General features: G+C 48.6%; 1 protein-coding gene across 5 annotated transcripts in view; it reads right to left on the bottom strand.

Moving 5' to 3' along the window:
* GPAT2 (glycerol-3-phosphate acyltransferase 2, mitochondrial) overlaps nt 1–17,944 on the bottom strand; it is a 264,394-nt gene that overhangs the window by 63,693 nt on the left and 182,757 nt on the right. For 4 of the 5 annotated variants that reach the window (XM_063932035.1, XM_063932036.1, XM_063932033.1 and 1 more), the window contains exon 14: nt 8,247–8,317. In XM_063932035.1, the coding sequence (XP_063788105.1) occupies nt 8,247–8,317 (71 nt within the window). The remainder of the gene's footprint in view (nt 1–8,246; nt 8,318–17,944) is intronic. The other variant, XM_063932034.1, reaches the window with a different exon arrangement.

Here is a 17,944-nt window from a genome sequence, read left to right as displayed (position 1 = left end):
CTCGTCCGCATTTTCTCCCTAAGGTGGTGTCAGCATTTCATCTGAACCAGCCTATTGTAGTGCCTGCGGCTACAAGTGACTTGGAGGACTCCAAGTTACTGGACGTTGTCAGAGCATTAAAAATATATATTGCAAGAACAGCTGGAGTCAGAAAATCTGACTCGTTGTTTATATTGTATGCACCCAACAAGATGGGTGCTCCTGCGTCTAAGCAGACGATTGCTCGTTGGATCTGTAGCACAATCCAACTGGCACATTCTGTGGCAGGCCTGCCACAGCCTAAATCTGTAAAGGCCCACTCCACAAGGAAGGTGGGCTCATCTTGGGCGGCTGCCCGAGGGGTCTCGGCATTACAACTTTGCCGAGCAGCTACGTGGTCAGGGGAGAACACGTTTGTAAAATTTTACAAATTTGATACTCTGGCTAAGGAGGACCTGGAGTTCTCTCATTCGGTGCTGCAGAGTCATCCGCACTCTCCCGCCCGTTTGGGAGCTTTGGTATAATCCCCATGGTCCTTTCAGGAATCCCAGCATCCACTAGGACGATAGAGAAAATAAGATTTTACTTACCGATAAATCTATTTCTCGGAGTCCGTAGTGGATGCTGGGCGCCCATCCCAAGTGCGGATTATCTGCATAAATTGTACATAGTTATTGTTAACTTATTCGGGTTATTGTTGTAGGAAGCCATCTTTCAGAGGCTCCGCTGTTATCATACTGTTAACTGGGTTTAGATCACAAGTTGTACGGTGTGATTGGTGTGGCTGGTATGAGTCTTACCCGGGATTCAAAATCCTCCCTTATTGTGTACGCTCGTCCGGGCACAGTACCTAACTGGAGTCTGGAGGAGGGTCATAGGGGGAGGAGCCAGTGCACACCACCTGATCGGAAAAAGCTTTACTTTTTGTGCCCTGTCTCCTGCGGAGCCGCTATTCCCCATGGTCCTTTCAGGAACCCCAGCATCCACTACGGACTCCGAGAAATAGATTTATCGGTAAGTAAAATCTTATTTTCTCGTAGTCCGTAGTGGATGCTGGGACTCCGTAAGGACCATGGGGATATAGCGGCTCCGCAGGAGACAGGGCACAAAATAAAAGCTTAAGGATCAGGTGGTGTGCACTGGCTCCTCCCCCTATGACCCTCCTCCAAGCCTCAGTTAGGATACTGTGCCCGGACGAGCGTACATAATAAGGAAGGATATTGAATCCCGGGTAAGACTCATACCAGCCACACCAATCACACCGTACAACTTGTGATCTGAACCCAGTTAACAGTATGATAAACGCAAAGGAGCCTCTGAAAAGATGGCTCACAACAATAATAACCCGAATTTTTGTAACAATAACTATATACAAGTATTGCAGACAATCCGCACTAGGGATGGGCGCCCAGCATCCACTACGGACTACGAGAAATAGATTTATCGGTAAGTAAAATCTTATTTTCTCTGACGTCCTAGTGGATGCTGGGACTCCGTAAGGACCATGGGGATTATACCAAAGCTCCCAAACGGGCGGGAGAGTGCGGATGACTCTGCAGCACCGAATGAGAGAACTCCAGGTCCTCCTCAGCCAGGGTATCAAATTTGTAGAATTTAGCAAACGTGTTTGCCCCTGACCAAGTAGCTGCTCGGCAAAGTTGTAAAGCCGAGACCCCTCGGGCAGCCGCCCAAGATGAGCCCACCTTCCTTGTGGAATGGGCTTTTACTGATTTTGGCTGTGGCAATCCTGCCACAGAATGTGCAAGCTGAATTGTACTACAAATCCAACGAGCAATCGTCTGCTTAGAAGCAGGAGCACCCAGCTTGTTGGGTGCATACAGGATAAACAGCGAGTCAGATTTTCTGACTCCAGCCGTCCTGGAAACATATATTTTCAAGGCCCTGACAACGTCAAGCAACTTAGAGTCCTCTAAGTCCCTGGTAGCCGCAGGTACCACAATAGGTTGGTTCATGTGAAATGCAGAAACCACCTTAGGTAGAAATTGAGGACGAGTCCTCAATTCCGCCCTGTCAGAATGAAATATCAAGTAAGGGCTTTTATATGATAAAGCCGCCAATTCTGACACACGCCTGGCTGAAGCCAAGGCTAACAAAATATCTCACATGGAAGGTGTCGATGCTAAGTCCACAGTGGAAAATGGTTCAAACCAATGTGACTTTAGAAAACTCAACACCACATTAAGATCCCAAGGTGCCACTGGAGGCACAAAAGGAGGCTGTATGTGCAGCACCCCTTTTACAAATGTCTGAACTTCAGGTACTGAAGCCAGTTCTTTCTGGAAGAAAATCGACAGGGCCGAAATTTGAACCTTAATGGACCCTAATTTTAGGCCCATAGACAGTCCTGTTTGCAGGAAATGAAGGAAACGACCCAGTTGAAATTCCTCTGTAGGGGCCTTCTTGGCCTCACACCACGCAACATATTTACGCCAAATGCGGTGATAATGTTTTGCGGTTACGTCCTTCCTGGCTTTGACCAGAGTAGGGATGACTTCTTCTGGAATGCCTTTTTCCCTCAGGATCCGGCGTTCAACCGCCATGCCGTCAAACGCAGCCGCGGTAAGTCTTGGAACAGACAAGGCCCCTGCAGTAGCAGGTCCTTTCTTAGAGGTAGAGGCCACGGTTCGTCCGTGAGCATCTCTTGAAGTTCCGGGTACCAAGTCCGTCTTGGCCAATCCGGAACCACGAGTATAGTTCTTACTCCTCTCCTTCTTATGATTCTCAGTACTTTTGGTATGAGAGGCAGAGGAGGGAACACATACACTGACTGGTACACCCACGGCGTTACCAGAGCGTCCACTGCTATTGCCTGAGGGTCCCTTGACCTGGCGCAATATCTGTCCAGTTTTTTGTTTAGACGTGACGCCATCATGTCCACCTTTGGTTTTTCCCAACGGTTTACAATCAGGTGGAAGACTTCTGGGTGAAGTCCCCACTCTCCCGGGTGAAGGTCGTGTCTGCTGAGGAAGTCTGCTTCCCAGTTGTCCACTCCCGGAATGAATACTGCTGACAGTGCTATCACATGATTTTCCACCCAGCGAAGAATCCTTGCAGCTTCTGCCATTGCCCTCCTGCTTCTCGTGCCGCCCTGTCTGTTTACGTGGGCGACTGACGTGATGTTGTCCGATTGGATCAACACCGCCTGACCCTGAAGCAGAGGTTTTGCTTGACTTAGGGCATTGTAAATGGCCCTTAGTTCCAGAATGTTTATATGAAGAGACGTTTCCAAGCTTGACCACAGGCCCTGGAAATTCCTTCCCTGTGTGACTGCTCCCCAGCCTCTCAGGCTGGCATCCGTGGTTACCAGGATCCAATCCTGAATGCCAAATCTGCGGCCCTCTAGTAGATGAGCACTCTGCAGCCACCACAGGAGAGACACCCTTGTCCTTGGCGACAGGGTTATCCGCTGATGCATCTGCAGATGCGATCCGGACCATTTGTCCAGTAGATCCCACTGAAATGTTCTTGCATGGAATCTTCCGAATGGAATCGCTTCGTAAGAAGCCACCATTTTCCCCAGGACCCTCGTGCACTGATGCACTGAGACCTGTCCTGGTTTTAGGAGGTTCCTGACTAGCTCGGATAACTCCCTGGCCTTCTCCTCCGGGAGAAACACCTTCTTCTGGACTGTGTCCAGAATCATTCCTAGGAACAGTAGACGTGTCGTTGGAATCAGCTGCGATTTTGGAATATTTAGAATCCACCCGTGCTGACGTAACACTACCTGAGATAGTGCTACTCCGACTTCTAACTGTTCCCTGGATCTTGCCCTTATCAGGAGATCGTCCAAGTAAGGGATAATTGAAATGCCTTTTCTTCGTAGAAGAATCATCATTTCGGCCATTACCTTGGTAAAGACCCGAGGTGCCGTGGACAATCCAAACGGCAGCGTCTGAAACTGATAATGACAGTTTAGTACTACAAACCTGAGGTACCCTTGGTGAGAAGGGTATATCGGGACGTGGAGATAAGCATCTTTGATGTCCAGAGACACCATATAGTCCCCTTCTTCCAGGTTCGCTATCACTGCTCTGAGTGACTCCATCTTGAATTTGAACCTTTTTATGTAAGTGTTCAAGGATTTCAGATTTAAAATTGGTCTCACCGAGCCGTCCGGCTTCGGTACCACAAACAGCGCGGAATAATACCCCTTTCCTTGTTGCAGGAGGGGTACCTTGATTATCACCTGCTGGGAATACAGCTTGTGAATGGCTTCTAGAACTGCCTCCCTGTCGGAGGGAGACTTTGGTAAAGCAGACTTCAGGAAACGATGAGGGGGAAACGCCTCGAATTCCAGTTTGTACTCCTGCGATACTACCTGTAGAATCCAGGGATCCACTTGCGAGTGAGCCCACTGCGCGTTGAAATTTTTGAGACGGGCCCCCACCATATCTGAGTCTGCTTGTAAAGCCCCAGCGTCATGCTGAAGACTTGGCAGAAGCAGGGGAGGGCTTCTGCTCTTGGGAAGCGGCTGCATGGTGCAGTCTTTTTCCTCTTCCTCTGCCCCGGGGCAGAAAGGAGTGGCCTTTTGCTCGCTTGTACTTATGGGAACGAAAGGACTGAGATTGAAAAGACGGTGTCTTTTTCTGCTGATGTGGAGTGACCTGGGGTAAAAAGGTGGATTTTCCAGCCGTTGCCGTGGCCACCAGGTCCGATAGACCAGCCCCAAATAACTCCTCCCCTTTATACGGCAATACTTCCATGTGCCGTTTGGAATCCGCATCCCCTGACCACTGTCGCGTCCACAACGCTCTTCTGGCAGAGATGGACATAGCACTTACTCTTGATGCCAGGGTGCAAATATCCCTCTGTGCATCACGCATATATAATAATGCATCCTTTAAATGTTCTATAGTTAACAAAATATTGTCCCTATCCAGGGTATCAATATTCTCAGTCAGGGAATCCGACCATGCGACTCCAGCACTGCACATCCAGGCTGAGGCGATTGCTGGTCGCAGTATAACACCAGTATGTGTGTATATACTTTTTAGGATATTTTCCAGCCTTCTATCAGCTGGTTCTTTGAGGGTAGCCGTATCAGGAGACGGTAACGCTACTTGTTTAGATAAACGTGTGAGCGCCTTATCTACCCTAGGGGGTGTTTCCCAACGCGCCCTAACCTCTGGCGGGAAAGGATATAATGCTAATAATTTTTTAGAAATTAGCTGTTTTTTATCGGGAGAAACCCACGCTTTTTCACACACCTCATTTATTTCCTCTGACTCAGGAAAAAATATTGGTAGTTTTTTCTCACCCCACATAATACCCTTCTTTGTGGTACTTGTAGTGTCAGAAAGGTTCAATGCCTCTTTCATTGCCGTGATCATGTAACGTGTGGCCCTACTGGACATTACGTTTGTCTCGTCACCGTCGACACTAGACTCAGTATCTGTGTCAGGGTCTGTGTCGACCCACTGAGGTAACGGGCGTTTTAGCGCCCCTGACGGTGTCTGAGACGCCTGGACAGGCACTAACTGATTTGCCGGCTGTCTCATGTCGTCAACAGTTTTTTGCAAATTGCTGACATTATCACTTAATTGTTTAAATACAATCATCCAGTCAGGTGTCGACTCCCTAGGGGGTGACATCACCAACGCAGGCAACTGCTCCGCCTCCACATAATTTTCCTCCTCATACATGTCGACACACGCGTACCGACACACAGCACACACACACCGGGAATGCTCTGATAGAGGACAGGACCCCACTTAGCCCTTTGGAGAGACAGAGGGAGAGTCTGCCAGCACACACCCAGCGCTATATATATACACACACACACCGGGAATGCTCTGATAGAGGACAGGACCCCACTTAGCCCTTTGGAGAGACAGAGGGAGAGTCTGCCAGCACACACCCAGCGCTATATATATATACAGGGATAACCTTATATAAGTGTTATTCCCTTATAGCTGCTGTTAATTATTGTTATTTGCTGCCAACAATGCCCCCCCTTCTCTTTTTTACCCTGATTCTGAAGCAGGACTGCAGGGGAGAGTCAGGGAGCCGTCCTTCCAGCGGAGCTGTGAGGGAAAATGGCGCTTGTGTGCTGAGGAGATAGGCTCCGCCCCTTCACGACGTCCTTATCTCCCGCTTTTTTGTGTAAAATGGCAGGGGATTAAAATACATCCATATAGCCCAGGAGCTATATGTGATGTATTCTGTTTTGCCACCTAAGGTATTCTGTTATATTGCGTCTCAGGGCGCTCCCCCCCCAGCGCCCTGCACCCTCAGTGACCGGAGTGTGAAGTGTGCTGAGAGCAATGGCGCACAGCTGCGGTGCTGTGCGCTACCTTAGTCTGAAGACCAGATGTCTTCTGCCGCCGATTTCACCGGACCTCTTCGTCTCTTCTGGCTCTGTAAGGGGGACGGCGGCGCGGCTCCGGTGACCCATCCAGGCTGAACCTGTGATCGTCCCTCTGGAGCTAGTGTCCAGTAGCCTAAGAAACCCGATCCACTCTGCACTCAGGTGAGTCCGTTTCTTCTCCCCTTAGTCCCACGATGCAGTGAGCCTGTTGCCAGCAGGACTCACTGAAAATAAAAAAACCTAACTAAACTTTTATTCTAAGCAGCTCAGGAGAGCCACCTAGATTGCACCCTTCTCGGCCGGGCACAAAAATCTAACTGAGGCTTGGAGGAGGGTCATAGGGGGAGGAGCCAGTGCACACCACCTGATCCTTAAGCTTTTATTTTGTGCCCTGTCTCCTGCGGAGCCGCTATATCCCCATGGTCCTTACGGAGTCCCAGCATCCACTAGGACGTCAGAGAAAATAAAAGTGGCACCCCTTCTCTGCGGCATTTGTGTATGTTACTGTTCAATAATGACATGCTTTTCTTTGTTGTGTATTATGCACAAACATATTATGGAACTCTGAGAACTTTTTATAACTATATAACTGTATGTCAGACGCTTTGGGCCTGATTTAGAGTTAAAATGGAAAATTGTGACTTTTGTGTACAAGAAAAAAATGCCTCCATGCACATCTGTTTCTGCAACGGTTACTTCATATGCATTCGCACAACTGTAAGGGATCACTCCTATTAGCTGTGAAGTGGGAGAGTTGCTATTTCAATGTTGTAGAATCACCAGCAGCGGCACCGCCATTGCCCCCTTGCGGGCCAATCTAGCACCGGACTCGCAGAATGTTGTATGCAGCTCTCTGGGACTGCAACAAAATCCTTGAGTCCGGAGGTACTGCAAGTTCAACATACAGGGAACTCACAGCTAATAAGGTCAAGACTAAATGTATGGTAGCAAAAAGATACACACAGTGACAAATGCACCCATCATCTCAGATACTTGCATAAGGCCTATGATATACACAGAAATACTCCTTCTAAAAGGCATAGCTCAATGATAGGCATAGTCTGTCCATTGGCGCAAGTGTAAGTGCACAAACTGTGTGCAGCGCAACAAACTTTTACGCAGTCACAGACTCACGGCTCACTTTAAATCAGTCCTGATTGCTACGTATTGTGCAGACCACTTACTAATGGATCCCTCGAAAATGACTGCTCTTCATTATGTACATTATAAATATGACAACCTGCGTTATTCCTATTTATCTTTACAATTTTTGCTGTGAACTATGATGAGCAGCTTTCAGTACGTTGGGTATGAAATAACAACAGCCACATGGCAGGCCGTGGCATTCCAACAGTGAGAATCCCGACACCGGACGGGGGTAAATAATCTCCCCTAGTATAAACCTTCAGGGGTGTCGGCTATGGCTAACACTCCGGGGGTGTGCCTAACCCTAAACCACCCCTAGTGCCTAACCCTCCCCCTCCCAACCGCATCCCCTTTCAGTTGCTATTAACTTTGTTTAAGGATAGTATTTGCCATGATATAAGTATATTATATGTTATGTGCTTTTATAGTTTTTAACTTCATTTTTAATGTCATCTACAGACTATCTCCCTCCCTCCACGGTGTTATGCACTAACGGCATTTGGCATAAAAAAACAGAAAAAAAACAAGGCTAGTTCTAAATAAAATAGGTGTAACAGTATAGACGCAGGCACATTTGATAAGCTTTTGGGGAGCATTTCTTATGGTGGACCAGTGAGCAGAGAGGGAGGGGACCGGGAAGATGGTGTTTAAATGACTTATACAGTAACCATAAAATATATTACAGGCAGACTTTATTTTACATATTATCAATATGAATATATATTACAGCGTACAAACCCCTGGCATAAATCTTGTATACAATGCCTGATTCTCTAAGGATTTATGTACTCACAGCTCTGTATTTGTGGAGGAGAAGTGCGGACACCATGTGTGAAGACATGACAGCCGAACAGGACACTGCTGCTGAAAGACAAAGATGGTGCTGGCAGTAGGGGGTTAAATGTCACTCCTTCTCAATGACTTCTTTTGGATAGTAATATTAGGCATGTAACTTGGTGATACGGTAATGGAGCAAAAACAGAAAAGGTATCACAGCCTATGAACAAACATATGTGCTGTCTAGAGCCCACCGCTTGCTCCATGATCACTTATAAATGAAATCTACTGATATCACACGGTATCAAGGCCATGTTAACGTATAGCTACACCTGGCAACTGCCCAGTGGCCCACAATTCTAGGGCCCCAGAGCAGGGGCAGGTGGTAGTCACACATTTAGAGCAGACACGAAGCATTCTCTACCTGCCTCTCAGCCTGCAGCAAGATAGTGAATGTCTGTCAGCATGCTGATTGGTGGATGGCTGGAACCATCCACCAATAGGAGTGCGACAGCCATTCACTGCATGGAAGCATGTGAAGAGGCGGTGTGGACTGCAGGAGAGGCATGTTATGATTTTTTTAAATTAATTCCCGTAAATATAAAATGGCCCTGCATGGTACATCTAGATCTGATATCCTTAGGTTAAATAAGTTATAGAGTTACGGCTGTGGTGGAACTACAAGTCCCAATGCGTCCTGTCTTTGAAAAATAAGATTTTACTTACCGGTAAATCTATTTCTCGTAGTCCGTAGTGGATGCTGGGGCCTCCGTAAGGACCATGGGGAATAGACGGGCTCCGCAGGAGACATGGGCACTTTAAGAAAGAATTTAGATTCTGGTGTGCTCTGGCTCCTCCCTCTATGACCCTCCTCCAGACCTCAGTTAGAGAAACTGTGCCCGGAAGAGCTGACAGTACAAGGAAAGGATTTTGGTAATCCAGGGCAAGATACATACCAGCCACACCAATCACACCGTATAACTTGTGATAACCTTACCCAGTTAACAGTATGAACAACAATAGAGCATCAGATCAACCTTGATGCAACTAAACATAACCCTTATTTAAGCAATAACTATATACAAGCATTGCAGAATAAGTCAGCACTTGGGACGGGCGCCCAGCATCCACTACGGACTACGAGAAATAGATTTACCGGTAAGTAAAATCTTATTTTCTCTAACGTCCTAGTGGATGCTGGGGACTCCGTAAGGACCACGGGGATTATACCAAAGCTCCCAAACGGGCGGGAGAGTGCGGATGACTCTGCAGCACCGAATGAGCAAACACAAGGTCCTCCTCAGCCAGGGTATCAAACTTGTAGAACTTTGCAAAGGTGTTTGAACCCGACCAAGTAGCTGCTCGGCAGAGCTGTAATTCCGAGACCCCTCAGGCAGCAGCCCAAGAAGAGCCCACCTTCCTTGTGGAATGGGCCTTAACTGATTTAGGCAGCAGCAATCCAGCCGCAGAATGAGCCTGCTGAATCGTGTTACAGATCCAGCGAGCAATAGTCTGCTTTGAAGCAGGCGCCCCAAGCTTGTTGGAAGCATACAGGATAAACAAAGATTCTGTTTTCCTGACCCTAGCCGTTCTGGCTACATAAACCTTCAAAGCCCTGACCACATCCAGTAACTCGGAATCCTCCAAGTCAGTAGTAGCCACAGGCACCACAATGGGTTGGTTTATATGAAAGGATGAAACCACTTTTGGCAGAAATTGTGGGCGGGTCCGCAATTCTGCTCTATCCGCATGGAAAACCAGATAAGGGCTTTGATGTGACAAAGCCGCCAATTCTGACACACGCCTAGCCGAAGCCAAGGCTAGTAGCATGACCACCTTCCACGTGAGATATTTCAATTCCACCGTCTTGAGTGGTTCAAACCAGTGTGATTTCAGGAAACTCAACACCACGTTAAGATCCCAAGGTGCCACCGGAGGCACAAAAGGGGGCTGAATATGCAGCACTCCCTTTACAAACGTCTGAACTTCAGGCAGAGAAGCCAGTTCTTTTTGAAAGAAAATGGATAGGGACGAAATCTGGACCTTAATGGAACCCAATTTTAGGCCCAAAGTCACTCCCGACTGTAGGAAGTGAAGGAAACGACCCAGCTGGAATTCCTCCGTAGGGGCATTCCTGGCCTCACACCAAGCAACATATTTTCGCCATATACGGTGATAACGTTGAGCCGTCACGTCCTTCCTAGCCTTTATCAGCGTAGGAATGACCTCATCCGGAATGCTTTTTTCTGCTAGGATCCGGCGTTCAACCGCCATGCCGTCAAACGCAGCCGCGGTAAGTCTTGGAACAGACAGGGCCCCTGTTGCAACAGGTCCTGTCTTAGAGGCAGAGGCCATGGGTCCTCTGTGAGCATTTCTTGCAGCTCTGGATACCAAGTCCTTCTTGGCCAATCCGGAACAATGAGTATTGTTCTCACTCCTCTTTTTCTTATGATTCTCAGCACCTTGGGTATGAGAGGAAGAGGAGGAAATACATAAACCGACTGGAACACCCACGGTGTCACTAGTGCGTCTACAGCTATCGCCTGAGGGTCTCTTGACCTGGCGCAATACCTCTGTAGCTCTTTGTTGAGGCGGGAAGCCATCATGTCCACCTGTGGCAGTTCCCACCGACTTGCAATCTGCGCAAAGACTTCTTGATGAAGTCCCCACTCTCCCGGGTGGAGGTCGTGCCTGCTGAGGAAGTCTGCTTCCCAGTTGTCCACTCCCGGAATGAACACTGCTGACAGTGCGCTTACGTGATTCTCCGCCCAGCGAAGAATTCTGGTGGCTTCTACCATCGCCACCCTGCTCCTTGTGCCGCCTTGGCGGTTTACATGAGCCACTGCGGTGATGTTGTCTGACTGAATCAGAACCGGTTGGTCGCGAAGTAGGGACTCCGCTTGGCGTAGGGCGTTGTATATGGCCCTTAGTTCCAGGATGTTGATGTGGAGGCAAGTCTCCTGACTTGACCACAGACCTTGGAAAATTTCTTCCCTGTGTGACTGCCCCCCACCCTCGGAGGCTTGCATCCGTGGTCACCAGGACCGAGTCCTGAATGCCGAATCTGCGGCCCTCGAGGAGGTGAGCACTCTGCAGCCACCACAGGAGAGACACCCTGGCCCTGGGGGATAGGGTGATTAACCGATGCATTTGAAGATGTGATCCGGACCATTTGTCCAGTAGATCCCATTGAAAGGTCCTCGCATGGAACCTGCCGAAGGGAATGGCCTTGTATGATGCCACCATCTTTCCCAGGACTCGCGTGCAGTGATACACCGACACCTGTTTTGGTTTCAATAGGTTTCTGACCAGTGTCATGAGTTCTTGAGCCTTCTCCATCGGGAGATAAACCCTCTTCTGGTCTGTGTCCAGAATCATGCCCAGGAAGGGCAGACGAGTCGTAGGAACCAACTGCGACTTTGGAATATTTAGAATCCAGCCGTGTTGTCGTAACACTTCCAGAGAGCGTGCTACGCTGATCAGCAACTGCTCTCTGGACCTCGCCTTTATGAGGAGATCGTCCAAGTATGGGATAATTGTGACCCCTTGCTTCCGCTGGAGTACCATCATTTCCGCCATTACCTTGGTAAATATTCTCGGTGCCGTGGAGAGCCCAAACGGCAACGTCTGAAACTGGTAATGACAATCCTGTACCACAAATCTGAGGTACGCCTGATGAGGTGGATAAATGGGGACATGAAGGTATGCATCCTTTATGTCCAGAGACACCATAAAATCCCCCCCTTCCAGGCTTGCGATGACCGATCTGAGCGATTCCATCTTGAACTTGAACCTTTTCAGGTATATGTTCAGGGATTTTAAATTCAATATGGGTCTGACCAAACCATCCGGTTTCGGTACCACAAACATGGTCGAATAATAACCCTTTCCTTGTTGAAGGAGGGGAACCTTGACCAACACCTGTTGAAGATACAATTTGTGAATTGCAGCTAACACTATTTCCCTCTCTAAGGGGGAAGCTGGCAGGGCCGACTTGAGGTATCGGTGAGGGGGCATCTCTTCGAATTTCAGCTTGTATCCCTGAGACACAATATCTATTGCCCAGGGATCCACCTGGGAGTGAAGTAGTGAACCCACTTGTATCTGAAATTTCGGAGACGCGCCCCCACCGGGCCTAGCTCTGCCTGTGGAGCCCCAGCGTCATGCGGTGGATTTAGTGGAAGCCGGGGAGGACTTCTGTTCCTGGGAACTAGCTGTGTTGTGCAGCTTCCTTCCTCTGCCCCTGCCTCTGGCAAGCAAGGACGCACCTCGGACTTTCTTGCCTTTTTGTGATCGAACGGACTGCATTTGGTAATACGGTGCTTTCTTAGGTTGTAAGGAAACATATGGCAAAAAATTTGACTTTCCAGCAGTAGCTGTGGAGACCAGGTCCGAGAGACCCTCCCCAAACAATTCCTCACCCTTGTAAGGTAAAACCTCCATGTGCCTTTTTGAGTCGGCATCACCTGTCCATTGCCGAGTCCACAGGACCCTTCTGGCAGAAATCGACATTGCATTTATTCTAGAGCCCAGTAGGCTTAAGTCTCTTTGAGCATCTCTCATATATAGGACAGCGTCTTTTATATGCCCCAGGGTCATTAATATAGTATCCTTGTCTAAGGTGTCAAGTTCCTCAGATAAGGTATCCGTCCATGCTGCTACAGCACTACACACCCAGGCCGACGCAATTGCCGGCCTTAGTAAGGTACCTGAATGTGTATAAATGGACTTCAGGGTACCCTCTTGCTTTCTATCCGCAGCATCTTTTAGGGTGGCCGTATCCTGTGACGGCAGGGCTACCCTCTTGGATAAGCGTGTTAAAGCTTTGTCCACCCTAGGGGAGGATTCCCAGCGTAACCTGTCCGTTGGCGGGAAAGGATACGCCATAAGCATCCGTTTGGAAATCTGCAGTTTTTTATCTGGAGATTCCCAAGCCTTTTCACATAACTCATTTAGCTCGTGTGAAGGGGGGGAAGGTCACCACCTGCCTTTTTTCCCCATACATATGAACCCTCTTGTCAGGGACTGGGGTTTTCTCTGTGATGTGCAACACATCCTTAATTGCTATAATCATATAACGGATGGCTTTTGCCAATTTAGGCTGTAACTTTGCATCATCGTAATCGACACTGGAGTCAGAATCCATGTCGGTATCTGTGTCAACCATTTGGGATAGTGGGCGCTTCTGAGACCCTGACGGCCTCTGCGACATAGGATCAGGCATGGGCTGAGACCCTGACTGTCCTAAGGTTTCAGCATTATCCAACCTTTTATGCAAGGAATTAACATTATCATTTAAAACCTTCCACATATCCATCCAATCAGGTGTCGGCGCCGTCGGCGGAGACACCACATTCATTTGCTCCCGCTCTGTTTCCACATAGCCTTCCTCGTCAAACATGTCGACACAAGCGTACCGACACACCAAACACACAGGGAATGCTCTTTGTGAAGACAGTTCCCCCACAAGGCCCTTTGGAGAGACAGAGAGAGAGTATGCCAGCACACACCCCAGCGCTATATAACCCAGGAATAACACAGTAACTTAATGTTAACCCAGTAGCCGCTGTTATATTGCTTTTTTGCACCAAATTATGTGCCCCCCCCCCTCTCTTTTTACCCTCTTCTACCGTGTATCTGCAGGGGAGAGCCTGGGAAGCTTCCTCTCAGCGGAGCTGTGGAGAAAAAATGGCGCTGGTGAATGCTGAGGAAGAAGCCCCGCCCCCTCAGCTGCAGGCTTCTGTCCCGCTTTAATGTACAAATCTTGGCGGGGGCTCATACATATATACAGTGCCCAACTGTATATATGCAAACTTTTGCCAAAGAGGTCTCTAATTGCTGCCCAGGGCGCCCCCCCCTGCGCCCTGCACCCTTACAGTGACCGAGTATGTGGGTGTAGTGTGGGAGCAATGGCGCACAGCTGCAGTGCTGTGCGCTACCTCAGTGAAGACTGGAGTCTTCTGCCGCCGATTTCGAAGTCTTCTTGCTTCTTTCACCCGGCTTCTGTCTTCCGGCTCTGCGAGGGGGACGGCGGCGCGGCTCCGGGATCGGACGACGAGGGTGAGATCCTGTGTACGATCCCTCTGGAGCTAATGGTGTCCAGTAGCATAAGAAACAGGACCTATCTGCAGAGAGTAGGGCTGCTTCTCTCCCCTCAGTCCCACGATGCAGGGAGTCTGTTGCCAGCAGAGCTCCCTGAAAATAAAAAACCTAACAAAATACTTTCTTACAGCAAGCTCAGGAGAGCTCACTGAACAGCACCCAGCTTGTCCGGGCACAGATTCAAACTGAGGTCTGGAGGAGGGTCATAGAGGGAGGAGCCAGAGCACACCAGAATCTAAATTCTTTCTTAAAGTGCCCATGTCTCCTGCGGAGCCCGTCTATTCCCCCTGGTCCTTACGGAGTCCCCAGCATCCACTAGGACGTTAGAGAAATATAGTTTGAACACAAAAACAGGTGCATCGGACACCACAACAGGCTGGCCAGACATGAGGAGAGAGTGACCAGGCATTTGGTCGCTAGGGCATGCTTGGACTTGCAGTGAGTACAGGAAAGCTGCAACAGTTGGGGCGATATGGGTTTGCTTCAGACTTACTTATGCATAAAAGATGTAGTAGACACTGTCTAGCAGTATAAAATGAAACATAGGGGTCATTCCGACCCGTTCGCACGCAGCGGTTCTTCGCTGCAGTGCGAACGGGTCGGAAATGTGCATGCAGGGTGGACGCATTGCGCACGCGCATCGTTGCCTGGCGACGATCGTCACCGGGCAACGACGCCACCAGCGACAAATGTGATCGCAGTGGCGATCGCAAGAAGATGGGCAGGCGGGAGGCGTTCCGGGGCGGATACTCACCGGTTTCCAGGCGTGGTGAGTCCAACGCAGGCGTGTCGAGGCGTTTGGAGGGCGGATGTCTGACGTCAGGACCGGAACCTTCATCGCTGGATCCGTCGCACAGGGTAAGTAACTCTTACCCTGGTCTTGTTTTACAGGAAACGTTTTTAGCATAGCAGGGCTGCACAAGCGATCGCAGCCCTCCTATGCAGAAATACACTCCCCCATAGGCGGAGATTAGTTGATCGCACCAGCAGCAAAAAGTTGCTTGGTGCGATCAACTCGGAATGAGGGCCATAGTCCGTTCCATTGTAGAGTTGGAAGTATTTACTTTCTGATTTAACCAACAGAAGAATTCTTATTTGAGGAAAGGTCTACTGAGGTATCTCATCAAATATATTATTCATACATACAAATTCATGTGGGTTTTCTCTCTTCTACTGGGGTGTTTGTGAGATTCATTACTGTATGTTTCAATATTGTCAATCAAAATAGATGCAAAAAGGGCTTGTGTTTAACCCCTGGACACCTGGGAGGCATGCAATAGATCGGCAGTGTTACAGGCACAAGGTCACACATCCTCTCTAGAAAGGCGCCACCATGTAAAACACTGTCGCAGCCCCCTCTTTATTGTTCTCAGCCGCTGTCATGCGACAAAGGATTACTTCAGCTGTATACGCAAATCACCAAGGCATCAAAGTGTTCAAAAGGCTCCCAGACAAAGGATTGAGAGATGGAACAATTTACATTAATGAAGAGAAAGGAAATGAGAATAAATCCATCTGCTGCTCGCCTACGACACGGTGTGGGGTGGAGCAAATTAGAGGGGGGCGCTGTAACAGCAATAGCTTGAGCAGTAAACAAGGTTAACTCCATCAGAGTAAAAAAAGCTCATTTTTAGTCATCGGCCCCCTATCCACTGATAATTAATAACAATCAGAGGGGCTGATGGCCTCCTATTTTCATTTGATAGTGCAGACTCCATAGATTTCTACGAGACTGCAGTCTGGTCAAATATATCAAGTTTCGAAATCTTGAACACCAATAGTGAATGCTGTATTTTCAATGGCATTAGCCATTGTAGCTTATTGGATACAATATTGGATAAAAAAAAAAAAAAAAATCAGAGAGGGATCCTTTAGACTTTGCCAGGACAGCTTGAAATCAGAGGAGCACACATCCTTGATATAGTCTCAGCTAGAGCTTAAACACATTGGGCCCACATAACAGCACTGCCGTCCACAGTTGCCTACATACTATATACCCAGGGCCAGTGCAAAGTGTCTCTGAACCCTAAGCAAAGCTTCAGCCTAACGCCCCCTAACCTGTAATCCCCACCACCACCTCTTGGAAAGAGGATGTAGGGGCCACTAGGTGGGCTGGGGTGCACTGCATCATTATACAGAGAAAAGGGACAACGCTCAAGGAGTTTTAGAGGGGTATCCAATTATCCACAATCCGTTTTTGCCTGGTGAAAACGTCAGGATATCGCAATTAATTGCCGATGGTCATTATCCATTATCACGGTATCCTATTACGGGACGTTTTCATCGGGCGCAAACAGACTCGCGATCGCGCGATAACACATGGGATCGGGACCCACGTGTTAACGCGACTCTGGCAGATGCTCATCGCGGATTATGCTTCGGGTGCCTGAGGCACCCGAAGCATAATCGTCGATAAGTGCCGGCATCAGGGGGAGTAGCACGCCACATCAAGGCTAATAGGATAGCCCCCCGCGACACAATTACCCGTGGTCATCGAACACGGGTAATCGGATACCCCCCTTAAAGTGAAAAAGTCTTTTGAAAACACATCCACAAAATGTTGCCTCTGTTCACAATATACTTTCACTTTCAAATCCTTAAAAGACGACCATTATTTCTGCCCATGTATACATGCTAACTGGCATGTTAGGAATTGTATGGGACACTGAGGCCAATTTCACATTTTTGTCAAGTGGCGGGATATATATATATATATATTCTGCATCTGTATATGGGGTCTGGTAGGTATATTTAATTGTATGTGTATACATTCATATATACACTCATACATATATTTGGATGATCCTGATTGTGTTACATTCCCCCATCTGTAAGTTCATTACTGGCCCCTCTCCTCCATTATGTATGTACTGTATTGTGCCCTGTGTTTTTCCTATTATTCTGTTTACAAGTGCAAACAACTCATCGGGTTGTAAGATCTGCACTGATAGACCCGCAGAAACCCCCATGGGTAACTTACCTAAAACTTGTTTCCTTGTTTTCCCTCGTAACTGGCATGGTTCCATTTACGATGCTGTTGGGTGCAGACATATAGTCAGGTGCTGCTTGCTGCTGGAGAGCCGGGAGGGATCCAGGGGCCTGGAGGAGGTGCATCGGGGCTATGAGGAGTGGCCATGGGGATGCATTTTGGGAGCCATAGTTACAGCCTCCTCCTATGTGCCATTACATGACTTGATGTTACACGTGTCAGCATGGAGGAGGTGCTGAGACAATATGTGGTATAGCCTGATAGCGGTGGCTGCACCTGATTAGACCCGCAGCAGCAGCCAGCTGGAGGAGGACGCATACAGAGACATCTTTCAGTTTTAATTCAGTGGCACCCTCCAGTGGACGGCACCCCTAGGCAGCTGCCTAATGGTAGAGACAGCCCTGCATTTACCATGAGCGCCAGCCAGAGGCACAGCACCCAGCTATACCAAACACACGGGATGTAGTTATGTGACCAGCTGTCAGGAGATCGCTGGTCACAACACCTCCACCTACATCCTGCTCCCTCACTATCCCGACGGTCATCAAGCTGACCAACAGGGACTATTCCCACTCGTGGGTGTCCACGACACCTATAGAGTGGGAAAAGAAGCTGCGTCAAGC

The sequence above is a fragment of the Pseudophryne corroboree genome, chromosome 6 (genome assembly GCF_028390025.1).
Source record: "Pseudophryne corroboree isolate aPseCor3 chromosome 6, aPseCor3.hap2, whole genome shotgun sequence".
NCBI lineage: Eukaryota > Metazoa > Chordata > Amphibia > Anura > Myobatrachidae > Pseudophryne > Pseudophryne corroboree.
This window is presented reverse-complemented; position numbering and strand designations above follow the sequence as displayed.